This window comes from Echeneis naucrates, chromosome 16 (assembly GCF_900963305.1).
Source record: "Echeneis naucrates chromosome 16, fEcheNa1.1, whole genome shotgun sequence".
NCBI lineage: Eukaryota > Metazoa > Chordata > Actinopteri > Carangiformes > Echeneidae > Echeneis > Echeneis naucrates.
This window is the reverse complement of record NC_042526.1, coordinates 7,704,217-7,731,242: the sequence shown is the minus strand read 5'-3', so window position 1 is coordinate 7,731,242 and position 27,026 is coordinate 7,704,217. Positions and strand designations below refer to the sequence as shown.

Below are 27,026 nucleotides of genomic sequence, written 5' to 3'. Positions count from 1 at the left end.
ATTTTTTCTGTCTCTGTAGCAGAGCAGTGTAAATTTGGTGTAAATTCGTGTTCTTGTCAGTATGGTTTTCATATTTTATTTGACAGAATTTGCATCTGTAGGAAGATACATTTTCCTGATGGGGTTTTTTTTTTTTTTGTGTGTGTTTTTGTTTCTTTGTTTCTTTCTTTTTGGAAGGAATATACAGTTCCCCCTCTCATCAATGGAAGGATCCCCACTAGGAAATAGAGATAGTAGATGGAGAATGCACATGCAGAAATTCAGTTTTTGTCTGCTGTGAAGAATTTTAGCACATAGAAACTGTTTTCTATTATCTTTTTTTTTTTTTTTTTTGCCACCCTGAACATATTATTTCTGTAATCTCCTCCTAATCCTTCCCCCGTGCTAATGCTGAATATCTGAGCAGTGGAAATGTATGCTCTAGAAATGGTGTGTTTGATGTTGTATTCTGCTGGGTGGCACTATCTGATACCTGCCAGCCTTGTCCTGTGGAGTTTTCTGCTACATGTGAAAGCACTCTGAATATCTATACTAGGTGGTGCACTACCTTCTCTTTATTCTCAAAATCCACTATTTTTTAAATAAAGGAAAGAGTGTCACAAAAAAATCCCACGATACCGTTCGCTCATTGCCTTTCATGTTTAATGACTCGACGCTCCTGATGTGTTCCTTTTTATATGCCACTCTCAATTATAGAGGCAGCATCTGTAAGTTTCAGGCCATATTTGATGATGGATTTTTCAGCAGGACTTGGCATGAAGAGGAAAGTGAAGCTGTGTCGCAGCAGGTCCCATGGTGTATTTAGTAAAAGAGGGTGGCATCGCTGCCCTAAATGACCTCTTTTCCAAAAAAAAAAAAAAAAACAAACCCAAAAACCTGGGGCGCCGTAGTCCTAAAGACGCAGAGATGAGCTAATGGTAGTCAGCCGGTTGCAAAAAGGGTTTTATGTTTTATTTTTTGTTTTTTCAAAGAACAAAAGGAAGATGATGAAAGTGGGAACCATCGCCAATTTGTCCAGTGTTTCTGCAGCTGAGATGAGCAGCAGAGGGTTTTTGTTTTTTTTTTCTCTTGATGTGTGTGTGTGTGTGTGTGTGTGTGTGTGTGTGTGTGTGCGCGCGTGCGCTCGCGCAGCTTAAGCCCCATTTTTTAACCTAATTGTTATCAGGCCCATGTGTGACCGTGAGTGGAGTTTACTGTGCCATTCCACCCTGGCTTTTTGTTTTACATCACTGTTCCTTCTATGCAAAAATATGACCTATTTTCGCCTTTGTACAGATTATTTTGTATGAGTAACATGTATTGAAATAAAGTGAACAGAATCCGACCATGGATTTTTAATTTTTGTGTTAGTTACTGCAGCATTTCACAGCACCCCCCCACCCCCACCCCCTGCCAGTCATCCTCAGCCAAGCTTATTTCATTAACCTGAATTGGGAAGGCATTCCTTTTGATGAGCCTGTTTAGTTTGTTCCCACACAACATTAATCAGCTTGTTAGCCTGCAGTGGAAGTGATTTGCAGGTTGTTGCTTCTGCTGTTATCTCTTCTCAATCTGCCACGTTTCCCGGAGAGAACTGCCATCATCTTAACTGCACCACAGCCAGACTAACCCTAGTGCAGGCTACATAATTACTACAGTTAACTTTAAAGATCTATTTTAATTTCCTGCCTAAAGTACACTTGGTTTTCATTTTATGATGTTTATATAAATGTAGTTAAAATAAAATCAATTCAAATTCATAATGTATTTAAGGTAAAAAGATATGGGATTTTCAAAGGATTAGTTTGACCTTTGGGAAATTAAAAGGAAAGATGGAGTATGTACTGGCTGCGTAAAACCACTTCTTTACTCTACAATTTCCCCCGTTGGTAGTTTTTACCTATGAGCTAAGCCAACCATCTGCTGGCAGTAGCTTCATGTGCATACATGACAGTGGCCTCAGTCTTCTCATCTTTCCCTGAGTCCAAAATGTGGAATTTAAACTATCTTTAAAAAAAAGGCAAAGCAATAATACACGGATACGAAGGGAGCGACCGCGTTAGGTCTTCTTCCACCACTTGCAAGGAACAGACGTACCAAAGGGAGCTTATGTCCTTCCATCACTCCACAGGACATACTTGATGTGATTGAAAAAAAGAAAAGGCCTGTGGTTAAGTATTCACATGTGGTACTCTTACTGCCAAGGACAGTGCTATACTTTCATAAGCTGGTGTTTGAACGTAGGGTGAACACTTAATCCTTTATAAACGGTAACTTTATGTTCCAGTGGCTCTTCTGCATCCTCCGATCATCCCTTGGCTAACACTGAGAAAGGATCCATTTCCCAATAGATCATTAATGGAGTATTGCGTCTGAATCTCATTCCAGGTGAGGTGGCTCGATATTATTTTCTCTGTGATTCATCCATGTTTCCCTGATCAGAGACAAATGGACGCTGCACAGCAGAAAATGCAGAAGAAGCTGCCCGGCGTCAGTGAACAGTTCTCAAAGATGCTGTTGCCCAGCCTCTGTCAGCAGTCATTCTGTTTCATTCTTTGCAGCCAAGTCTTCAGAAGTCAACACAAGCTTTTGGGAGCAATAAAGAGTGACATTGAAACAAGACAGGCTCTAGGAGTTAGGGTTAGGGTTAGAAAGACACAAAGAGCGTGGAAGGCACAGAAGGTCGACCAGCCAACAGCAGGCTGACAATACTCCAAAGCTTGTAGGCCATTGAGCTGCAGTCAAGCAGAGATATTTTTTGTGTAATCCGACCCAACAGCCTACATAGAGAGTTCTGGGCCCTACCGGCATGGCAGGGTAGCATCACATCACCAGGCCTCCTTTTTTTAGCAGCGTACATATGACCCTTCCACACAGATTCACATGGCGGCTGAGTGTGAGCGGGGTGGGGCCAAATCTGGGGACTGTTTTGAAATAAAACTTGCTGTAGACCTTCATTTCAGACTGTAAGACCACCAACAAACAATGGACAGGAAGCTGAATCTAAACCGAGCTGAGACATTTTCCTTTGTCAATCCCTGGATCAGATACTTTCTCTTCTTCTTCAGCTTCTTATTTTGGGTGAGTACAGATTTGCACTGTTTGATTGATGATTTTTTTTTCTTCCAGTAGGTCACTGTGACAAAAATACAGCTGTTAATGCTGTTCTGGGACACCATGTAATATTTCTGAGCATACAAATCACCAGCTATCAGGGAGTAGCTTTCCAAAAGCCAGATCTGCTAGGAAAAGAAAGGTTGGAGAGAAGTTTATAAATAATAAATAAGGGAATATAATATAGGTAGTAAGCAAGGCCCTGTGCAGCGGGAGAAACCAGCTTCTCTGCTGCTACCTACTCTGAATTTACTACAGTTATATATGAACACATACAGTGCTCATAAATCACTGCAGTTAATGTTGGGAGGTACGTTCTTATCAAATCAGTTCAGTTCTGAATTATGCTGAAGCATAAAACACCCAGTCCTGCTGGTAGGAAGTTATGTATCTTAATGTTTGTTTATATTTTCTGCCATTTACTGTTATTATTATAAAGCCGTTGTTGGTGCCTAAATGTGGAGTTCTTGATTTCTCCAAACCAGGCCTGTATCTGCTATAACCTAGTTAGACCTTAAACTGAGCAGCAGTACTGTTTTGGGTTTAGTTTTTTGTTTTTTTGTTGTTGTTGTTGTTGTTGTTGTTTTTAATTAAAATTGAAAATAGCTGTTGGATAAAGTTTAATAATGAATAATAGTTAGTATATATGGATATATGTCTGAAAGTCCAAGAGACGCTACGAATAAAAACCGCACATATGCTCCACTGCTGGTTGTTAGAGTGACTGTGGGACCAGGAGACACCTGGCAGTCTGCTGAGGACTATAAAGCTTTGGGAGATACTTTGATGCAGCCACTGAACCATCCATCAGGTTGTTCTCCTCCATCAGCCACTTCACCAACACACACACAGAGTAAAGACTCAATGTCTTTCTTTTCTGTCACATTACTGCTCTCAGCTCGCAGATCCCATCCGTGCCTTAGTTCATACATCTCCATCCTCCATCCAATCCATACACAACCGTAGCCAGGTGGTAAATACTGTACCACACTCCGAGTAGGTTTAGAGCCAGTCAGCAATAGCTGCAGTCCCAGCCGCCACACTGCCAAGCCTGTGTTGACTTGTTTATCAGACACGGGCTCACAAGCGAACACTGCGGCCCCTAATCCATCAGGCCTTTGTCCCCATGTCCACACAGCTCAGCTGGGCTGGCTTTAACCTCTGCACGCAATCTGCTGGGAGAAACCTGATCCATCCCTTTGAAAAGCCTGAGAACAGAGCTGGAATACATTCTCTGTGTGTGCACCTCTTGTTGTAAATGCACGCTGCCACCTGTATTCACATCGGCACACACTGCAAACTGACAAATGGAACTGCAAGTGCACACACTTCCACACAACGGGCCCACATAACAACAACGAGAGACCTAAATGTGCTTTAAAAATTTCTTGAAAGCAATGCGATCCCAAGTGAAACGTGCATCATTGTCTTTTTTGTCAGCTACTTTCTTGGCCAGGCAGATTATTGCTTGTGTGGGTGACAAAACACTACTGAAAATAAACAATATGGTTCTTCAGAATACATAAAAAAAAATGATGGGATGTGACAACTGCTGAAAATTACATCTATTATATAACAAATTATGCCATGGACATACTCCCATGACCTCCCGAGGTCCAGCAGAAGCTGTTTAACCAGAAACCAAACCAATCTATGTTTATGCAGGCCAAATAAAACGCATTCTGTACACACAAAGGGGCACATACAGACACATACTATTAGCAATCAAGACAATGAGGGAATTGTGGCAGTGGAAATGAAAGCCATGTCATGCAGACTGTTATTCAAGGTGAGAAAAACAATCAAAGGAAAAAGGGAAATTTGTGTCAACGGAGTCCGCCTGTTTTGAAGCCTCATCACCGTTTCATTGTGCAGCTTCTGTAAAGGTGCACTGACTTTACAATACACTTTGATGCAATTCCATTTCTTACTTGGCCGTCCGTGCCTGAATGTTGCGAGGCCATTAAAGCAAGTATTCTTCCCTTCATCTATGGCACAGTGGTGGCTGCTGATTTCTCTTTTGTGATCGGCATTTGACATTGTACACTGTAGTAGCAGCAGCACACATGTCAGACAGATCTACATCCTTGTACAGCTCACACACCCACGCACCACCTCCTGCTCCTCTCTGATGCTTCCTTTCTGTTTTTCCTGCAGAAAAAAATGAAAGAGGAATAGTAATTCTTTGCCGCCCACCTTTAGGTGTGAAATTGTTGCAAAACTCAAGTGGATAGGCTGGTAATGGTGTCTCAATTAAGGTCAATTGTATTGGAAGAAAAAGAAAAAGACAATACTTGTGTAACAAACGTGTGAAAAAAAAGTTTAGAATCCTGGAGGTTCAGCACGATCCTGATTATTACAGCCACGATACATAAGGTATTGTTATGTTTCGCCTGCTGACATCCATTTGGTTTACCACAGACATACCGATGATGTTGCCATGGTTACGGGTTCTTTAGTTACTCAACACCTGAGAAAATCTGATCTGATCACCGTCCCAACTGACAAATTCATTCTGTTCAGAGCACCAAGCAACAGTAACAAGTTTATCCACAGTGGAAAATAGAATAAATCCAACAGAAGGCATTCATAAATAGCCAATGAGGAAAGCTGACTGTGATCAAAAAAGCTTTTCTGCTTTTCTGCTTTTCTTGTAAACTCCTAATAAAAAAATGAAGTAATGAAAATGAATTAATACCACTTTATAGACTAAATATGAAATTTTTGCCTGACTGAGGAATCTAAACACAAGGAAAATGCTTTTCAGTGAATGTTAGGTTTTTATACAAACATGACAAAACATGTTAATCATGGTGCCCATTGGAGCCGTTTTAGCCTTCGGAGAGAGGAGCACTCCCTGCAATGTTAAGCTGACCTAAATTAACCGTCCGTGAAGGAGAGGTCACAGTAAGTCAACAACTCAGTGCAGAAAATATTCAGAACTCTGGTATGTTTTTCTGAAAAGACACAGGTTCCAAACTGATCAGGTAGGGTCGTGTGTTCAATTGAAATTTTTATTTATCATAATAAATATAAGGAGCATACGTAGGTTTTCTCTCCAGTTTTCAGTCGTCCACTTCGATGTGGAGAAAGAAGCTTGGCATTCTTGATTTTCAGGGTGGCAGCATTGCAGCGAGTCATTTTTGGATGTGCATTTATGTGCAGATGAAGATGAAATTGGTTGGGAACTGCAGCAGGTGAGTGAATTTTGGAAGTCATACATGTGGGAGTTATAAGCATCAATATAGGAAGGAATTGGAATAATAATAGGAAAAGATTTTGATAGCTTTCCGTCATCAACGTTGATGGAGAGTGAAAGTGAAGTCATTTGGATTAAAACAACAGGAGGAGTTGTGGTGAAGGCAGGTTGCCTGGTTCTGGAGAAGGACTTCTGGTGTCCAGCAGGGGGCGCGCGGAGTCAGACTCAGTGTTAACTTGTCATCTTGAACTCCTGAGGAAGTGTGAAATTGTTTGGATCTGTAGGAGGAGCGCGTTGAAGTACGACGCGGGGAAATGGGGTCGAAAATCCACATTTCAAATCAAAATGGCTGACTTCACGTCGGAGTTATGCTGTGGGTCCATGCAGCTTTTTGTGTGTCTTTTAATTCTTAATTTTTTGTTTGACAATTTTTGGCGTGCGTTTAACCAATAGACAGAGCACATTAATGCCCCAAAAAATGCTACTTCCTTTACCTGTCCACTGCCCGCTAGCTAATTTGTTTTTACTAGTTTTGGCTTAATTTTTACCAAAATGCTGGATAGTTGCTGTGTAACTGGCAGGGAATACTTTCCCAAAACAGTTTAATCTTATATCCTTGATGTAAATAGGTAGGTAGGTATCAGTCGGAGTCGGCGTGTTTTCAGTGCTGTTGTGTTGCATTCATTTATCATTATCACGGTAAATTATTGTGTTTGTGGAGGTTGCACGCACTCCATCCTGTCAGGACGTCGGGTCCACAGGGTTAGGGTTAACGGGAATAAATGCCACTATCCTCCGTGCCTGGGTGCGTTTTGTGCAGCTGAAGAGACGGAACTTCACGGCTGCACCAGCTACGAGAAATGACCCTTTAGACCGATCTGATAGAGTTCAACATGGGACACCGAAGCAAGACCCTTCGGTGCACACAGCCTCCTCAGCTCGGCTGAACATCTGCTGAACATTCAGCATTATTATACACTTTATTCATATATGGAAAATAGAACATCTAAGTAATAAAGACAGTAAAAATATAGTAAAATAACTAAGGAGAAGAAGAATGAATTAATTCTGCCCTGTCTGCTGGCCTGCAGAGGTCCATGCAGACTATCTGAAGCACGGAGGGATTCAGACAGCCCTGCACTTGGAGCCTGGAGCCGACATTGTCCACTCAGGCCCAGCGGGCATTGACCTCCCTGCAGCACGGGCGCTCCTCGGCTGTGGTCGTGGCCGCACATTTCCCACAGAAGCACCACAAAATGTGGATCCCCAAAGTGTTCCTCTCCCGCTGCAGTAGCACAGCGCTATACAGATGCTGTATTACAACACTTCATCAAGATCATTCATTCATTCATTCATTCATCTTCAACCGCTTTATCCGTTTCCGGGTCGCAGACCGCTGGAGCCAATCGGGTGGGGGAGGGGGTGAGGTACACCCTGGACAGGTCGCCGGTCCATCACACGTCTTTGGATGGTGGGAGGAAACCCACAGAAAGGACCTTCTTATTGTGGGGTGACAGCGCTAACCACTGCTCCACCGTGCTGCCCATCAAGATCATTAATTTTGATTATTTGTAAGTATCAGTACTCCTGCCTGTGATAGATGGCCATTGATAATTTTGCTGTTGTCGGACATGATGGTAGTCTGCGCAATCTTCTGATGTGAACACAACATTACATAAGCTAACAGCACCTGCCTGGCTCTCCTCTGACCATTGACTCTCTCCCTGCTCTCTGTGGCTCGTAGTTATCTGCCACATGTGTAATGTTACACACTGAACTTTTCTTCTGTGTCCGAACTGAGCTCGGGATCCATTGTTTTCCCATTTTCCCGGGTTCACGGCTCTCCCTCTGCCTACGTCACTTCCGCTTTTAGCTTTTTTTTTTTCGGACATTTTTTAAGAAAAAACTGTTCCTATGTTATTTTTTTTTTAACATTGAGAGAAGTGGACACAGGCAGGAAGACGACAGGCGCCGTCGTCGGTCGGGAAGAACTGGAAAACTCTGGGATGCTGACACACAGTAGCAAACATATTGTCGCTGTGTTCAGCTGGCTCAGCCTTGAAGAGTCAGTCGGTTTATGGTGGTACACAACTTGGACCCATCCACTTAAAAAAAAAACTGTTTTTCTCAGTGTTGTGAAGATAAATCACAAGCAATTAGCCCTCACTGGATACTCTGCTCATGCCAAGCTTTTATTAGAAGGTTTTGTAAAATAAGGGGTGTAATGTTGAATTTTATGAAGCTAATAAAAAGATAAGGCTATGCACATTACTTATTTTAAAGTCTAAGTTAAGGTTGTTGAATTGGCAAGGCTAACTGTAGGAGCTGAAGCTAACAAAGGCTATCGTACATCCACCAACTATGTTTTAAGCCCATAAAGTGGGGCAGATTTGAGAAGTTTGGGTTATAAAAAGCTATTTTTAAAAAGATGATGTAATAGTGTGGATGTAGCCTAACTTATACAATGATGATGTTACCATCAGGTAGCTGTAAATATCAGTGGGATCATTTCTCCATGAAAGTGAAGGCAATGAGAAAGGCCCACATATGTGAGTTTTTCATTGTACAGTTTTTTCTCCGGCAGAGCTAATGTGTTAAAACAGCCATGTTTTAAGATAACAGGACGGTGTTTTTTTAAAACTGCCAACAATTGTTTTCCCCTCCGGTGGCCGTGGCTTTTTGGAGTATGATGTGTTGTGCTCTGTTTCTATAAAATATCGAAATTTCGTGCATCCGCTGTTGTCATGAGTTTTCTCATTAGCTTCTTTTTTTTCATTGCAGCACAGATTTTGTTTTATTTATTTATTTTTTAGCAATGTGGCTTTTTTGCTTCCTCTATTTTGTGGTGTTTGCAGTGCGGTGAGCTTTCTCGGCCACCCCACTGCAGACCACCTGAGGTCATGCAGGATTACTCAGTGGGGTTTTATCCAGGTAAACCGATATTACGCAGAGAAATCAAAACTTCACAGAGGCCTCATCAGGAGAGAAACACAGCTCGGCAAAGATAAAACATGTCAAGCAAACTCAGTAACAGCACAACAGCTGCAGGCAGAGAGGTGTCCTTTGTCTGAAAATCTTTATCCTCTACACATCACCCCCCTGCTTCCCACAAATTACTAATGGAAGATGTATTAATGGTTTATCCTTTTTGTTAAATTCAAGATAAAAAAGACTGGCACAAACACTTTTTTCAGAAGGTCTAACTATTTTTTTTTTTTTTTTTTTTTTGCTGTATCTCATCCTTCATCTCATCGAACTTAACAACTAAAGGTCAGTGAGATCCATCTGAAAGGGAAAATGTCAGTCAAATCTTTTTTCCCCTTTTCTTTTTCTTTATCTCTTTCTCCAGGTTTTCTCCTTGCTTATTGTTGCAATTGGTGTGTATGCCAGAGTCCAAAAAGCTACAGGTAAATAAATAACAGACTTCTTCAACATATAGGCACATACAAAGATACCTTTCCACAGTTCTCTCCCGACCATTAGATATTTCTGTGCATTTGGTTTCATGATATTGCATCCAGATTTGCATTCCCACTGACATTTGGCCTTTTGTATTTGTTCGCCAGCTAAGCGGCCGCAACAGGCATGTGATTTTCAGTGTGGCAGCACGGCATGCTTTAACTTTATCCTTAGTTCACCTTGTGTAAATCCTTTCACATTTATTTTGGTAATATACAATAGGAAGACACCAATAAAGGATTAATTTGGGCTCATCCCACTAAAGGACTCTGCATGCTGCATAATCCACACTACCTCATTGATATTTTACAGGAAAGAATAAAGCTAGCATAAAACAGAGCAAGGGAAGAAATCATTTCAATACAGGCTAGGAAGGAGATTGTTATTAGAACAAAATAAATAAATAAGGGAAAGGAGGCTAGAGGATGACAGACATCTAAACAGAGCTGTTATTTTCCCGTCTCTCCGGCAGACACAGTCCGGGACACATTCCTGATCGACCCAGCTGTCATCCTAATTGTGGTGGGGGTGGTCATGTTCTTCATTACGTTCTGCGGCTGCATCGGAGCCCTCAGAGAGAACATTCGCCTCCTCAAGACAGTAATAGAAATAACAGACACTTTACTAACCCTGGTGCTGTGTTTCACTTGTCGTTTGATAGCTCAAATATTATTTAATCAGCAGTCAAGTCTGACATTGCAAGCATAAAAAAATCTGAACATTTTCAATTCTCTGTGAGTCAAACTGTCTACTTGTCTACTTTTTTGTCTGCAGTTCTCCTTCAGCCTGACGCTGGTCTTCCTGACCCAACTGGCCATAGCGATTCTGGGCTTCTTCTACTCAGATCAGGTGATTCCACTTTACTGACAACTTTGTCTGCTATACCTCAGATATTTTATAACATAAATATATGGTACTTTCAGGTTACATTTGGTGTCTGCAGTCCTCTGCAGTGACACCGGCAACACCCAGGCTCCACTGATTTTTCATATTTTTCAGACTGTCTGTGCATTTGTAAACTACAGTGTATAAAGCGTAATGAGGCATGGCATCTGAACTCACAGATGTGCTTTCTGTGCTCACAAGGGGAATGTCTGTCAATGTGTGAGCCACACAGCATGCACACAAGAGAATCAGTGTCTGTGTATTACCTCCAAGCTCTCTTGTTGTGGGGCAGGAGAACAGGTGAAGAGACAGATGTAGTATTAAAAAAAAAACAAAACAAAACATTTATTTCAGTTTACAGAGGAAAGATGGATTGCAGGTTAGGAGGTAGCTTGACCAGGGAAGCTGTGAGCTGAAAACTAAAGCTGGGAAGGGGCATTTAGGGGCTGCGGTAGAAGGTTCAGAATGAGATTCAAGAGGATTGAGTGGGGCGGGGATCCAAGAAGAGCAATAGGGCAGAGGCAAGAACAAAAGGCTTGACCAGACAAGGTGGAGGTGAATCAGGGAGGACCGTGAGGGGAATGAATAAAAGGATGGTATGTGAGAGGACAAAAGACAAGGACTAGAAAAGGTAGGGGAAATAAAACAACTGAAACCTGCAGAGTGCATCGAGCGCTGGTCATAGAATCAGGATGGCACGTGCAAACCTGGTATCTTGATTGCAGGATGGGATGCTGCAGCTGGTTGGCCTTTGCTCGGACTGCAGCACTTTTGCACATTTGTGAAGACGCACAGATAAGAAGCACAGAGGCACTCGCTCTCTACAGGTTAGGGAGCCAGTGAACCGAAAGCTGAAGGTGTTGAAGACAGGGGGTCTGTTGGCAGATACTAACATGCCCTTCTGGTTAATTCAAGTTACATCGTCTCATGTTTCTTTCGGAAGAAAGAAACTGTTTTTATTTGCTCCACCCACACAGTTGTTTACAGTGACTTCACTCTAAAATACTTAAATCTACTTCATTGCCAGAATTATGAGATTCTGAGACAGTTCTCAAACAATCCTTCCAGTCAACATCTTTGGTGGAGAAAACGATGGCAAATTCTAACCCAAACTGTTCATTGCTAAGATCTAAAATAGTTTAAACACGGACCCTCTGGTTCAACTTTTATGCTTTTGCCCATCGCATTTTAGACTTTCACCTCCAAAGAAAAACATACATGAGGATTTTTGCAGAATAAATATCTGCCATAAGATACAGGATACCGTGAAGAAACTAAACAGAATTATATTTTAGTTCCAAAAAAGCAATGAAAAACATACTTTAGAAGTATGTAGTAAATAAAATGAGTTCAAAGAAAAAGAATAAATAAATATATCATGCTTGTACTTTGAGGCATTGATTAGAAGTGACTGTGTCTGGGTGACCCGGGCAGTGGCTACATAATAAATAGCTGAGCTGTGAATATCACGTGGTCGACTGTTTTGAGGCTCTGCGGGATTGTAAGGATCCTCCTTCTAGCATCCACTTATCGTCTACAGTAACATCCCATTAGGACTCCGTCGAGGATTAAAACACAGCACCCAGTGGTGGCGACGTCCTCTGACATTGGTGTCTGGTGAAGTGTCTGGTGCCTGATGATACCTCTCCTCTCCCTTGTGTTCTCTGTCAGGCGTTCGGACTGCCTGCTGCTAAACAGAGCAATTTAACAACCCTCCCAGCATCCTCCCTCACTAAATGATTCAAATGCTTCGGCACTTCAAAGTGGAACCAAATGTTCCATTTCAACAGATCCCTTGAAGGAGACATTGCCGCTAATGACATCGGGAGGTGTGTTTCTTGGGGGGGCCCCCCTGAGAGGCCCAGGAGCATACTGTAACACATGGAGACAGAAATGGAGGGAGGGGTGTGGGCCGGGGGAATGCTGGAAAAATCCAAACAGAATTTTGTAAAACTACTTCACGATAAAAAATTTGGGCTTTTTCTTTGCCGCAGCTCACAGCATTTATCACAACCTGTTCTAACATGGGCTGTTATACGAACAATTCAGAAAGCCTTCAGCAAGACACTAACAGAAGTTAATTTCAAGTTAATGAAATTTTAAAGTTCAGCAGCTTATTAGCATACAACACTCCTATTAGCATATTTTACATGTGAACTCTGTATAACTATGGCCCTCTCTGTTTTCAGAATTTCTAGGGGATGGAGATTTGCATAAACTACATTTTCAAATGTGTGTTTATATGGGGCTATAGAAAATCTAAATGTTAACAAAGTAAGGTCTCATAATACCCTGAAAAAAGAGACAGTATGATGAACTGAATTAACAGAGTTAAGGACATTGTTTTAATGTCTCGATTAACTGTTTCGTCTGGAAGTCTCTTTACAAATTATTTAATCAAACAAATGTATTGCATTTATAGAACATTTGGGTTTTACTTATTCAGATTGAGTCGATCTAGAGAAAATTACCACATTAAAATCATAAATGGGAAAGTTCAAGCAATTATATAATGCTGGTGAAATCTTAGGCATACCCATATTTCCTGTGATTGACCCTAAAAGGCATGAATGGTTTAATTATTCAGGATTTCAATATTCCCCAATCCTGCAGCCATCACATGCATCATTTATTTTTAGTAATATTATTAATATTTGTTTTAATTTGAAAGAATACATTATCATTGGATTTTTAATTTTCACTTTGCAGCTCTCCATAGATGCAGCCCAAACAATTAACAGGAGCCACAAAACCTGAGAGGTTTCACCATGAAACTGAGCCCCTTAGCAACCTTCTGAAAAACATTTGTAGATAAGTTTAACCTCTGGCCATTTTAATTACATTATTAAATCTTGGCGTTTCATTACTTCAGAAAGGTTTATATGGAGGCCTGTATTAAAGTTATTTAACACTCCAATTTTCTTTCCCCCCTGTAGACTCGGGATGCTTTGGAAAGGTTTGTGAAGAAAGCCATTGTGCACTACAGGGATGACCTGGATCTGCAGAACCTCATGGATTATATCCAGAAAGAGGTGTGTTTGTGTTTGTTTTTATTTTTCACTTAGCGTGTTTGTGTCTGTTCTAGTCACAAGTCTTCAAATCGGGGACTAAACCATGAAACCACAGCCACTGACTGGAGCGGTTATGACTTTGTTTATTATTTTTGTGCTTGATAGTGGTTTTCCACATGAGAGGCTGCATGTAAACATCCAGTTCCTGCACTGTGAGACTCCACGTGTGACATTTGGCTTCCATCTGTACATATTGGCCAACTTGCAGACTGGCAGGATGCACAATACAAAGACCATGTTTCCAAATGTATACTTGTCCTGTGTTCTTTCCTTCAGTTCCAGTGTTGTGGGTGGAACAACTATACCGACTGGTCTTGGAACCTGTACTTTAATTGTACACACACAAACCCCAGCTCTGAGCGCTGTGCTGTACCTTTCTCCTGCTGCACTCCTGTTCCTGGAGAGGTGTGTCCTTTTTTCTTCTTCTTTGTTAAAAAAAATAAAATAAATAAAGATAAAATAAAAAAACACTAATCAGCTGTCCAGCAACTTAAACTTTAAGGTTTGTTTGGAGCTATAAAAACTGATTGTCGTTTAACACAAAGCCCAAAATTGAAAGTGCACTCTGTAAAAAGCTGTAGATGTTTCTGCAAAGTTGGGCACAAAGTGTCGTCTATTTAACACGTCAAAACAAGGCCAGGCAAACTTGTCGAGCGGCTATGCCTACATCCAGGAAAAGTAATAGGGGCATGAGTGATGTTTCTCCCATAAAATGAAGGAGGCCTGCAGATGTACACTAATTAGCTACAACGGAACCTGTCAAGTTAATATATATTACACAGTAGTGAACAAAGTGTTCTTTAAGTGGTGTGTTGAAAGCAGGAAGAATGGGCAAACGAGAAAATTTGAACAACTCTGGCATGGGCTTGCCTGTGATGTGCAGTGTGTTTTGTATCCACCTTGTTGGATAAATGATGGGCTGTGATGCTCTCTGTAACCTTTGCTTCCCCCTGGCATTCATGTGGATGTTATTTTTGACACGACTACTGAATTAGCGTTGTTGGCCATTTCTGTGGCAATGCTAGCCCCTGGTGGCATTGGCCTTTTTCCCCAGAATACTTTGCTGTGCCACACAGAGAGTTGAACTTGGCTTAGAAATTCCCCAAATCTATTGCGGACCCTACAATACGAGACAGGTGCTCTTCAATAACAGCTTTGGAAAAGATGTTTGACATAAGAGTGTCACAGGATGTTAGTTCGAGCCGAAACTTCTGAAATGTTGAAAACTTCTTCAAACTTTTTCAGCTATTCAAAAAACCTCTGCTGTTCTGCCCACTGATGCATATCATACTCAATTAGAGAGACAACTGACCATGTGCTCCAAAATTCAAGTGTTCTTTCATGAAAGTTTTATGTTATTTTGTCTTCCCACAGTCAACACATACACGCGCAGCTGCCAACACATCCATAAAATATGAAATGTGTGCAGATAAGGACACACGCTTACAGTTTATATGTAAATAGTGTACTCGTGTATGCATGAGTAACAATCCCACTCACAAAATACAAAGTGCCTGTATACCCTGTGTGCAGTCACACAGCAGCACAGCTTGGAAACCACCACTGACAACTCCTAGTCTGTAAAAAGTCACCAGACTGAATGAGAGCGACTGTAGAGCCATCACTCTAACATTGATTATACATCATGCTACATGGAAAACATCACAGCAGTCTTCTTTTACAGTTGGAAAAAAAATCTATTAATTACGGCAAACACTATTGGACTTGAAACAGTGCTGCAACCTGCTGTCGATAGCCTGCTACTGCATTCCCCCATGGAGGACTTCAATAGTCTTCCTCGTCACATCAAAGGGACGAAGTTGTAGCACTCTCATTTCCCCTCTTTAATTCCCTGTCTCTGTAGTTGGCTTCTACAAACTATCAGCTAATGTCTGTGCAACAGCAGCCTGAGAGCCTCCTCTGAAAGTGCAGCAGTATGCGGTAGTCAAGGTCATTGCAAACCTCTCACATCATCTGTCTCTTTGTTGCAGACAGTGATTAACACTATGTGTGGTTTTGGGGTTCAAACCCAGAACTACCTGGAGGCAAACAAGTCGATCTACCCAGTAGGCTGCGCAGACAGGGCGGTGATGTGGATCGACTCGCATCTGTTGCTGGTGGGGGCTCTCGCACTGGGACTGGCCTTGCCTCAGGTAACTGCCTTCAACCCACTCACTTAATGCAGGTTGTGCAGGAGCTGGCAACGCTGCTTTGCCATTGATAATCTCAGACAATTCAGTGTAGAGGTGATTCTAACCTTGTCCTCAATATTCTCACTCTCTTAGACAGACAGACAGACACACAGTCAATAGCATGAACTGGAGATACTGTACGAGAGATTTTTTACCATTGATGGCCAAAAGCAGGCTTGCATGGTGCAGCCGGTGTGGCTGTGAAGTAGTCTGAGCAGATCTTCATCAATCAGGACCCTGCACCTTTCATTAAGCCTTACAAACTTAAACTTCCCTTTGTGAGATTCCAACAACTTGCACAAGTTCAGCTTGTCTCACTCAAGATAAACATATCTTGGTTCAAAAAGGAGAAGGAATCGAATAAACGTACAGAGTAGGGTTAGAGTGAGGCCACTGGGATCGAGCTGATTTAAAATGGAGAGCTTTATACCTAGACAGCAATAACAAGGCACGAAGGCAGAATTAAATTTTAACTAAACATTATTCATTTATTGCTCTGTTCTAGATTGAAAGTATAGTTTACTGTGTAACCAAAGTAGAAATCTGTGTGATAATGTTAGATCACGTGTCTTAAGACAGGAGGGTACTGTCATTTCCCTCCAGTTCACAGGACACAGCTGCACAAAGCACGCCATATCCCGAAGCATTAGGCAATGCTGATAACCAAGTCAATATATTAGATTGGCCACAAAATCACATTAACAACTATAGACAGCTGTCTTCATAATCAGTGAACTTGTTTATCAAAATGGTTCAGGTGCTGCCACAATGCATTCTGACACAACTTGAAGCTTTGTCGCTGAATCTTCAGCTTGATCCATTTCGCTCTCATATCCGCCTGATTGGGTCCCTAAAGATTCTGTTGAGGGGGGAAGCATCTGAATTACCCATGGCTCCTGTCAAAACAATTGCATTAGTATTCCAGTTGCTCTGACGTGCAGTTAATCTGATGAAGTTCTTTCTTTGTCTTTCTCTGCCTTGCTAAACACCATTACTAGATTTGGCTGCCTAACAAGACACATTTGAATCAAACTGTTAATTATTAAGAAGTTCAGTTAAAAGCTGTTTGCTGCCAAAAGTGCGTTCTCACTGCCAGCATCAGAGCAACGTACTCTAGACATCTCCTCTCTGTGTCAATGTGTCCTGTGACACCCTTTCGAGGCACAGGCTGTACAATTACCTGGAGCCTTTTCTGTAATCTAAAGTGGCTGCTGCTGTCCTCTAGATTGCAGGGATTGTGCTGTCCCAGATCCTGATCTCTCAGATCAAAGATGAGATTACCTCAGTGTTTTGAGAGTTGGTCGACACAGGGGAAGAGAAGAGAAGAAAAGAACTTACAGTACTCCGCTCAGCTCATCTGACACATGCAAGGACATCTTTATTTATTTTTTTTTTACTGCTACTGTACTGCTGCAATGTTTGAATATATTTTTTATTCTTAATGTGCTGTTGCCGACAAGCAACACTCCACTTTGTGCTGTAACTCAAACATTCATTCACATGGAAAGTGCCATGTGTATATTTATTGGTTTTGATATTGTTTTTTTTGTTGATAGACAATAAGATTTTATCTGAGAAAAGTATTTATATTTAAATGTGGCATTCGCAAATAAAATTCAGGAGAAAATCACATCTACACTGCTTAGGTGTCTGCATTGCTAAAAGAATAAACTAAAGCATCTACTTATCAATAATACTTTAAAGCAAGTTAGCATGCAAATTAACAACCTGCAGTTAATATTATCTCATAATATTGAAATATGTGCAAATTAGTTCACTTACAAAGTTTAACAGGGCAGCTCTGTAGTAGTATACTGAAGAATGGGTCAAAGTGTTAAAACTGTTGTGACTCCAATCCAAAGGTCTTTGAGGCTGGTAAAGGAGTCTCCTAAAGCCTTAAGATAAGATTATAATGTTGCTTTGGTTATTTTTGCATGACCTTCAGGACCATTCTAGTCGTGAAGAGCCAGGGCTCTCTGCATCAGACGATCAGTCAGAGGTGAGTTGGGCCTTGCAGCATCGCGTTCTACCAGAAGACATCTGGTGGAATTGAGCAGAACACAAGATGGTGCATAAAGATGAACAAATTCTCCCAGAAATTACAAGCCGCGCGCCTGACCTGATCAATAATGAAAGTGCAACATGGTGTACAGACATGAAATGTTGGTTATATAATGGGCGTATAAAGCTTGTGTTCTGCACATGGAAACCCCAGCAGTTTAAGAATAGTCAAGAGCCCAGCAACCTCAACTATACAGCAGTGGTACAAATAGTGCCAGATCTTCCACTTTTATCTCCTGTACTCTCTCAGTAGATGGATGTACAGACTGAAGCACTGTACATTGGGACTGTGCATTACCTTCCCAGTTTATGATGGCGCTTGCTGTCCGATTTCATTGCTGCATGAATAAGCAGTTGATTGAAGACATCCCTCTAGAAACAACAGTGGACATACCCATTCATAAGCACAAGACTTTTCCAACACCTTATGTAAAATATTTCTACCCTTTCCTCTTAGGCTGTATGTAAACTGTTGCACCTATGGGAATGGTTTTCTGAGCATTGAGGACAAAATCTCCATCAACATCCATCACAGGAATTTATTATTTATGCATTGGTGTACTGTGTTCTACATTACCACTGCATGTTGTATGTAGAGAGACTGAAGTGTTGTTATGTAGAGCATTCTTGACATCCAAAGAACGTAAAGCCAAAGCTTTTCAAATGTACATAGACATCTACAATTGCATGCAGTCTTGATTTGGGTGTTTTTTTTTTTGTTTGTTTGTTTGTTTGTTTCAAGGTTGTCACACTTCTTTGTCCCTTACCTGAGCATCACTGCCACCTATGCCCACCATGTCGTAGCGTAACGGGTACAGGAGGTCCACAGCTCTACTGTAATTGCCTTGATCATACTCAATCATGGCCTTACACATCGGTACACCAAGAGTTGCAGCCATCTGATGTTGCTGATTGTCTCCTGGCTCCCTACAGAAAAAAGTGGTTAAGAAAAGACATTTATTGGTGCAAGTTTAGAAACTAGTGCTGAAATAAGACTTTTCGTGAAATAATTCATTTGTAAAAATGTGATCCCTCCATCTTTATAAAACTAACCAAACAGTTTCAGCAAGATGGAATAGATAAAAGGTTACATTTGCTTCACTTTTATAGAAAATAACAGGACAATTTCATTTCGGCTTAGTAAATATCCTCTAAGGATCATGTGTCTGAAAATATTTGCATTCTGGTTATATTTAAATATGTTTCCAATTATTCACTCAGACTTCAGAGCACTCAGCTCAGACAATGAAGGACAAAATGTAGTAGCTCACCTTCAAAGGTCAAACACAAGTTTCCCGTCAACTGGATATGAAATTTACTAATATGACTGATATGAATGGTGCCAATCTGTACTCTCTTATTTCAAAAAACAGTTCCACATCATGAAAATCAATAAAATCTAGAGAAAAACCTCCGGATTAGTTTATTTCGACAGACTGACAAGGGTATTAGAGCATTACTCTACTGAACTGTGAAAAGCATGAATATCTGAGTAGAATTCCCTTCACTGTAAGGCCACAGATTCCATACTGTTGTGAGGCTTCTTGGATTAGTTAATGCTTAAAGTCACTGCCTCTGACCAGAAAATGACATTATGACAAAATATGGATTATGTAAAACTGCATGCAATCCTTCCTAACCAAGGTAATAAAAGTGACACAGCATATGAGAGTGATGGGATTAAATGCATGGAAAGCTTGAACATGTCTGCTGTTTCCCTGATGATTCAAAGTAGAGCAGAGCCCCCCCCCCAAAAAAAAAGTTTCTTACTTAAGGATTGAGTACAAGAGCTGCTTTTTCCCTGAAGGTGCATCATTCCTCAACTTCGGTGACTTAAGTTACATTATGTAACAGAGAAAAACATGAGAATTTCAAGGACTGGTTTTAAATGGCAGCTTGTCTGTGGGTTGTGTGCCGGACAAAACGCGAGAGCACAGGCTGTCCACGGTCAGGATGCCAGAACACATTATAACCACAAAAACTCCACAGAGGCAGCAACTGCTGGTGCCACATCTGCTACAGAGGGAGGACCCTGGTCTCCGAGATGGGCTTCAGCTTTAAATTTGCTATTACTGCATTCACTTTGTATCTTGCCATCCTACGCTCTGCCTTGTCTCTCTCCGTTTTACATAAGGCCTGAGTGGCTCTTATGTAAGGCTGGGAGAGTGTTGAGGTGTGCAGTGAAGGGAAGTGTGATGGTGCAGAACTAACTTAGCCAACTCCTGGAGGCCCTCAAGCAGACGCTGAGAAGTCCCATTCCCTTTATTTCCCAGCGACACCATGAGGAAGTGAAGGTCGTTAAACAAGGTCACGTGATCGTCTGTGTGAGGTTGTGTTACCTGGAGCATCTCCCGCCAACGATCCTTCACACACACACCTGAAACATTCACCAACATAAAACACACGTATTGCTTCACAGATGTAAAATTGTAAGGAGAGACAGAAAAAAACAAAACAAAACAAAAAAAAAACAAAAAACTGTTGCTGTTTAAAATGTCATGACCCTTTTAAAGCTCTGCTTTACTTTGAATGGCGTGAAAAAATGTGGTCAGAGGTTCTGCTAATTACATGCTTTACACATTTCAGATAAGTGATGTATGATAACTGGGATTATCTCACCTCATCAGCAATTTCACTTAAAACCATACAATCTTAAATTACATGTGGTTGCCCTTCACCTAACAGAAATCTTTCAGCGTCTACATCAGCCAGTTTTATGCCATATAGAAATATTGAGAAATATTAGTGACAATGACACAAATTATTATCTGATTTCTATTCAAAGATTGATCAGTAATGTCTGAGAAACCAAGCGACAGACAAACAGAGAAATTAGCTTTTCAAATTTGTAAACATCTTACCCTCCATTTCCAGTCTGTAGAGCATTGAACTGGCATCTACAGTGTCCAACATGGATCCTGTGACTTTAACACGTCTGAATACCTTTGGGAAACAGGACTCATTTCAAATCTTCACCTTGAACACTGAAGCCTAAAATATATGCCTATTGCCATACAATGGCACTTCTCAAATGAAACATTCATGAATGTCAGCTAACTCAATGTAAGAACGCCAGTTGTTATCATCATTGCAGCGCTCAGTAACATTATGAAATGTTCTTGTAAAGGTCCAGAACATTGGACAGCTCCACTTTCAAAATGTCTCTGAAACTCTCTGCAGACTGAATTTGACTCACTCTTACTTCACTTTCTCAAACTCGACCCCATGACACACAATAAACACAATGCATTGCTTTTAGTTTGCATCCCCAGTGTACTGGTACATGCATGACGTTTGAAAGAACATAGAGTGTACTCACGCAGATATGCCATTGACATTTTCATGGCAACTCTCAACACAAACCCACCTGAGAATCGTATATTTGCAGAGCTGCTTCGTATTGCCCCTGTAGAAGAGGAATAGTGTGGAGAGAAAGACAAATTTGAACTTCAGACTTGAGAGATAAGCGAGATAGATAGATTCTGTTGCACAGATGCAAACACAAATTAATCTCCCAATATGCTCAACTCCAGATTCAAATTAGCGAGGGGAAAGGATATCATAAATACATGTTCCCCAAACACTCCTGCTGCCAATTATTCGCTTGACTGAGAAAACTCATTATATTCTTTACCTTCTCAATGAAGTACAGAGCCCAGTGCCAATAGTTATGACTGGCCAGGATATCAGATACCTGAAATTTAACAAAACATATTTCAAATGTTTTTCCTTGGGGCTCTTTCAGTTTGTAATTTGTCACACTACAGAGTGAGAGGTGATTCCTGAAAAAAAAAAACAAACAAAAAACAAAAAACAAAAACAAAACAACACACACACACACACACACACAAAAAAAACATTCAGGAGATATTGTACCTGCCAGTCTTTTTCTCTACCCTGCATGAACTTCAAGCCTTTGTCCACCTCTGCCTTCATCTCATAAACATGGGCTATAGAATGGACAGACCAAGCATCATCGGGGGTCAGAGCGAGACCCTGCACAACACAATTCAACAGTCTGAGTCAAATAGAAGGTTTACAGATTGAAGAAAACACAAAACAGTTATACCGGAGAAAAAGACAAATTCAAAAATACTGCCATTCTTAACTCTGGAGTTATCTTTTGCTTGTTTGTGATTTTCCTTTTTCAAGTAGCCCTCATGTACACAGAGCTGCTTTTAAAGCATTAAGCATTCAGCAGAGAAGCGACTGAGGTTTGAATCAGCTGATCATCATTGGTCTTCAACCACAAATTATTTGCTGAATTGAATGAATCAGCACAAGCACACACAGCCAAGACCACCAAACCCAAACAATGACTGCCGACAGCAACAGAGGGGGGGAAAAAAAATAAATAAAAAAATCTCACCTCCATGGCTACTTTCTCTGCCTTGTCATAGAAGCGGGTCTCCAGGAGACCAAAGGAATACAGTCCTTTTAGATAACTGAGTACAAATGTACCAAAAATGTATTAGTTTCTCTAAGATGGTGAACGCACAGACTGCTTTTATGTACATGCCTCCAACACTAACAATGACAGTTAAAGGTGAAAAATGAAGGTCATATGATTATTTTATCTAAAAATCATCAACACGAACATTAGATTGTTGTTTACTTTTATGTGCCTTCACCGACTTTCTGTCATGCTGAACTTTCTGGCTCTGTTGGGGCTTTTATTGTTACTGTGGTATTGTTTAAGTCGAAGACGCCATTGATGTCAGACTTGAATATCAACACTAAATATTTAAGAAATAGTTATTTCTTAATAGTTAATAGTTATAGTAAATGGTTAAGAAATTTATTTTGTTGCTTAGACCCGTGTGTAAACAGAATATTTGTGGTCAAAGAAAGGATTCGGGAGAAAACAACAATCTAGTCACTTTTAGTTGTCACCCAGAAAAGACATCACAAATCTTCAGTTACTAACTGCACTGAACTGACTTCTCTTGAATTACTCTAATCATTTCCACACCTTTGCACTGACAAGTATATTATTGACAAATTCATGTCCTGTATTGAGCTTTTGATATTCTTCTTATTTTCCTCGTTTTTTTTTTTTTTTGTTTGTTTTTTTTGGGGGGAGGGGGTCAATACATAGAGCTCACTGAGTATGATTGTATATGATTTTGAAGATATACACAATGATTTTCTTTTTTACCTGGATAACGGCATATGTGGTTTCCAATGAGGCAGCACCCTGGCCACAGAGTCCCTCATCGGAATTTGGGCTCCCATGTAGAAATACCCATCATGGGCAAACTTGAGGGCCAACAAATCAGTGGGGTGATCAACCAGAATGTCCTCCCATACCTCACAGGCCTTGGGGAAGTTTCTAAGAGAAAAATCAGTCTTCAGTACCACAGAACAGGACAACAGAAGAAATGTACCATGAGAATAAGAAAGATGTGATTACATGTCAGGATGAATGGAAGGAACTAGAGGCCCTTGAAAATCATAAGTACCCTTCAAAAACAATATTGAGAAACAAAATGCCTTCTTGGTATTACCATATATCCTTGTATTCTGCGGGGAAATAAGATACCACTGATACAAATCAAATATTACTTGCCAGACTAAGCTAGAAAATTACAAAGACTCTTTGGCACACAATTTAGATGAATTCTGTGGATCACAAGTAATGGAAAACATCTGACAGTATACAGTCAGATGAAGACAAAGAGAAACTTGAGAGCTGATGAATGAATACTGCCTCATAATTGTTTTATTTTTTCAGAAGCAGCTTATTTCCTCTGGCATGGAAGGAAACAAATTTCTCTCAGGCAGGATGTTGACACTGAAAACACCACCAAACTAACATTTGGACAGATTCTTGAACAGTTTGCAAAATGGACTTTTGTTTTTATAATAAACAATCTTCCTTGAAACTATTTCACTAACTATAGTACTCATATGTAATCCACTGCATCTACAGTAAGAAATAACGAAGCAGTAAATGCAGAGGACTATATTTTGAGAAGCTTAATACTTAATATCCATTAGTGATTTTTTTTTTTTTTTTTTTTGGGGGGGGGCCAATTAAATGCATAAAACAACAACTTTCAGTTTGTTATTTAAAGCAGGGTGTTTTATGCCATTTAGAAATATCCTAGCCATCAAGTGAGGGAGTATGGAGTAATAATTTCAAAAATGATAACATCATCTTTGTAATTTAAGACGTACTGTACAATCAGAGTATGAATTACCCTACAGGATATGTTGGCCTGTTACAAGGAACAAAAGTGCATATTCTTGTAAATATTTTGTGATATAGAGGACAGTTTTATGTGCTAACATGGGCACGAAGCTGTATCTCAGAATGATATCTTGGGATAAAATTCTTATTCATCCCATTTTCACAGAATTTCCATCAGCAATCTGGCACTGTATCTTACCCATGGGAGAAGAGCTCCATAGCCTTGACATGGAGCCTCTCTCTTGGAGTGATGTCCTGGCTGTTGGCCAGCTCCACTGTTCGCTTCACTGCAAAGGCCAGTTGCTCATTCAGCCGAGTGGAGCTTGTCGTTGCCCCCAGCTCCAGCCCTGTGCTGATCACATGCCCCATAACTGCAGGAGATGGGGAAAAAATAAATCCCTCAATTTCTGCTCATGTTAAAAAGAAAAAGAAAAAACCAAAGATGGAGTTACCATGAAAAGCTCCTATTCCCACAGTGCATCTATCCATTCCACACATAAGCGTTAAATGTAACAACTTCTGCAATAGTTGTGTTGACAATGTAAAAGGTTATGATTGGTCAGTGGTATTTCTTTATCCTCCCACATTTGACTATGGGCAGACTAATGCCACAGCAACAACTTATCAACAAGTAGTACTTCAAGATGATACAAGGACAGCTGGCTGCCAAGCCAACTTCAGCTATGCCAAGACAGCAAAAACTTGCATATAGCACCTTAAACAAAATCAACACTAAGCAAATTATTGTTTTTTTTTATCCAAATGTATGAGACAAAGACACTAGCAAAGAGGAGTGTGTTTTCACGTTCAGTTTGGATACATCTATTTCTTTACAATTGATATTCATGTAATTGATGTAAAATCTCAAGATTTAAAATTTTCCTGATGCATACTTGATACAGAACAGTAAATGTTAAAACCAAATATTTAAAATGCTTGAGGGGACTTCAAGCTTAAAACATCCCATAAAATTGCACAATTTGATAAAAGGTACTTAGCAACCTCTGCTTCCTCATAGGCAAAAGATCAATGTTCCCTTTGAATAAACGACAGCACACAGTCACAGATAATGACAGCTAGTTAAGTATCCAAGGTCATCTTATCTTGCAGTGTCAACAAAAACTTACATACAAGTTAACATCAATAAAAGCCATATACCAACCGCAAAGCCTTTTATTTTGACGGCACGTGGTTTGACTTGAAATTTCCAGTGTCATTCCATTGAATGACAAGCATACAAAAGACTGAACCATAATCCTGGTGGCGGTCCACTTTAAAGGATTTGCCGTAATTACCAAGATCATTATATATATATATATATATATATATTACCTGAACTTTGTATATACATAAACCTCTGCCCCTAAAAAGGAAGTTCTAACTTGCCGCTGGTGCCACATGAAAAGTGTTTCCAGGTAACTTTATTTGGTGCTCTATAAATGAAAAGTGACTTAATTAAATGAAATATGAGAATAACTTTTGACTTGCTGATTACTTACCAAAATTAGGGTCAGCAGCCTGCATAGCAGAAATGCATCCTTCAAATCCTCCCAAGGTTTCATCATTCCTCCATTTCACATACTAGCAGCCAAACAAAATTTAAATATTTGTAATTGTAAATATTGTTTTAAAGGACGGATTAAAAATAATAAAAAAAAAATCTACAGGTAACATGGTGTGTGCAGTGTGTGTGAGGATGGTTCAGGCTACCTGAGTGATTAAAGCATCGTATAGTTTGCAAGCCTCATTACTGCTGGTGGACAGCTGAAGACCTTCATCCCTCCATGCCTGTGACAGACAGAAGAAACTAAATGACTGAAATAACACAAATAAGTTCTGACCAGGTCACTGTGACAACTGTAATTTATTTTTTTTTTACAGTATAAGAACGTATACATACATTCACACACCTGTTCATGTTCGCACCCACTGGAGAGGTTAAAGGTCAACTCATTAAATGGTCATTTGTAACATCCGAGTTAAACCGCATAGCTGCATTAAACATTTAATTACAAAAAACATTTATTTTCCCGCAGTCTCATCTTAACACGTTTAAGGCTGCTGCAGCTCACAGCTCATCATTATTTGGAACAAACTGTCTGACAAATTTATTTCCTCCATCGCCATATTTTCACCGCCGGTCCGTTCCTGATAACTCCAGCAGTCCTGGCCGCCACCTGAAAATGTCAGTATTTGTGCAGTTTAAGTGAAAGACGTTTCCTGCTGGTGGTGCAGCACTGACCTGACAGTCCCTTAGCCCGGCGGCTGACATCTTTCAGCGGTAGATTTAACTTTCCTTCAACTTTCGACCCCGCAAACAGCCGGAGCGCTGACAGGAAGCAGAGAGGAGGAGTGTGGAGGTGTTTCAAAATAAGTGCATGGAACCCCCCCCCCCCAAAAAAAAAAAAAAAAAAAAAAAAAAAAAACAAACTGTAAATTTGATTTATGGACCGCGATAAACTCTTTTACCTGTACGTTAATTTTTTTGTTGTTACTTTTTAAAATAATGTCTGTGGGCTGTAAAGTGAGAGTGGAAAATAAGAGACACTGTGGAAATATCAATGTTTCCCTTCGGCATTTTATTTTGTAAATTACTATTCCTTTAATCGGCGCTATAAACAAGTAGATAAATAAATAAATATATACACAGACAGACAAGACAAATAAATAGCTAATTTATTTATCCTGTGGGAAATATAGGGAATCATGTCCCACTGTAACCTACTCTGTTTACACAGCAAAAAGTCGGGAGTTAAGTAAAACTCCCACTGAGCTAAATTTAACACTTTTTGAGGGTATATATATATATATATACATACACACACACACACACACACACACACACAATTCATTCTAAAAGACAATAATTTTCA

The 27,026-nt window shown here is 40.3% G+C and overlaps 2 protein-coding genes across 4 annotated transcripts; one reads left to right on the top strand and one right to left on the bottom strand.

Moving 5' to 3' along the window:
• The first annotated feature begins 2,958 nt into the window (after positions 1 to 2,958).
• Positions 2,959 to 17,624, top strand: tspan33b (tetraspanin 33b). The gene is made up of 8 exons (XM_029522717.1): positions 2,959 to 3,060; positions 9,642 to 9,699; positions 10,224 to 10,351; positions 10,526 to 10,600; positions 13,573 to 13,668; positions 13,984 to 14,112; positions 15,699 to 15,860; positions 17,125 to 17,624. Exons 1-8 carry the CDS (start codon positions 2,965 to 2,967, stop codon positions 17,191 to 17,193), a joined length of 813 nt encoding a protein of 270 aa, XP_029378577.1. The 5' UTR covers positions 2,959 to 2,964; the 3' UTR covers positions 17,194 to 17,624.
• ttc38 (tetratricopeptide repeat domain 38) lies at positions 16,350 to 26,493 on the bottom strand. Of its 3 annotated transcripts, XM_029522716.1 has the most exons (16): positions 26,396 to 26,493; positions 25,864 to 25,941; positions 25,653 to 25,734; positions 24,353 to 24,524; positions 23,119 to 23,292; positions 22,330 to 22,405; positions 21,837 to 21,956; positions 21,595 to 21,654; positions 21,328 to 21,366; positions 20,822 to 20,903; positions 20,172 to 20,337; positions 18,728 to 18,887; positions 18,259 to 18,332; positions 17,682 to 17,939; positions 17,080 to 17,180; positions 16,351 to 16,758 (listed from the first exon to the last, which is right to left on the bottom strand). In XM_029522716.1, the coding sequence occupies exons 1-14, from the start codon at positions 26,423 to 26,425 to the stop codon at positions 17,852 to 17,854; spliced, it is 1,401 nt and encodes a 466-aa protein (XP_029378576.1). In that variant the 5' UTR covers positions 26,426 to 26,493; the 3' UTR covers positions 16,351 to 16,758; positions 17,080 to 17,180; positions 17,682 to 17,851. The 3 variants fall into 3 exon arrangements, with proteins under 3 accessions (XP_029378575.1, XP_029378576.1, XP_029378574.1); XM_029522715.1 differs by having other exon boundaries at positions 16,350 to 16,795; positions 17,080 to 17,939; XM_029522714.1 differs by having other exon boundaries at positions 17,080 to 17,939.
• Positions 26,494 to 27,026: the final 533 nt, after the last annotated feature.

Excerpts from the sequence above, each read along its gene's own strand:
- ttc38 (XM_029522715.1), bottom strand. The coding sequence starts at position 26,425 with ATGTCAGCCGCCGGGCTAAGGGACTGTCAG. Across the intron at positions 24,525-25,652 it reads GGCTGCTGACCCTAATTTTG|TTATGGGGCATGTGATCAGC; the intron begins GTAAGTAATCAG and ends CATCTCCTGCAG. Across the intron at positions 23,293-24,352 it reads ATGGAGCTCTTCTCCCATGG|AAACTTCCCCAAGGCCTGTG; the intron begins GTAAGATACAGT and ends TTTTTCTCTTAG.
- tspan33b (XM_029522717.1), top strand. The coding sequence starts at position 2,965 with ATGGACAGGAAGCTGAATCTAAACCGAGCTGAGACATTTTCCTTTGTC. Across the intron at positions 3,061-9,641 it reads TCTTCAGCTTCTTATTTTGG|GTTTTCTCCTTGCTTATTGT; the intron begins GTGAGTACAGAT and ends CTCTTTCTCCAG. Across the intron at positions 13,669-13,983 it reads TGGATTATATCCAGAAAGAG|TTCCAGTGTTGTGGGTGGAA; the intron begins GTGTGTTTGTGT and ends TCTTTCCTTCAG.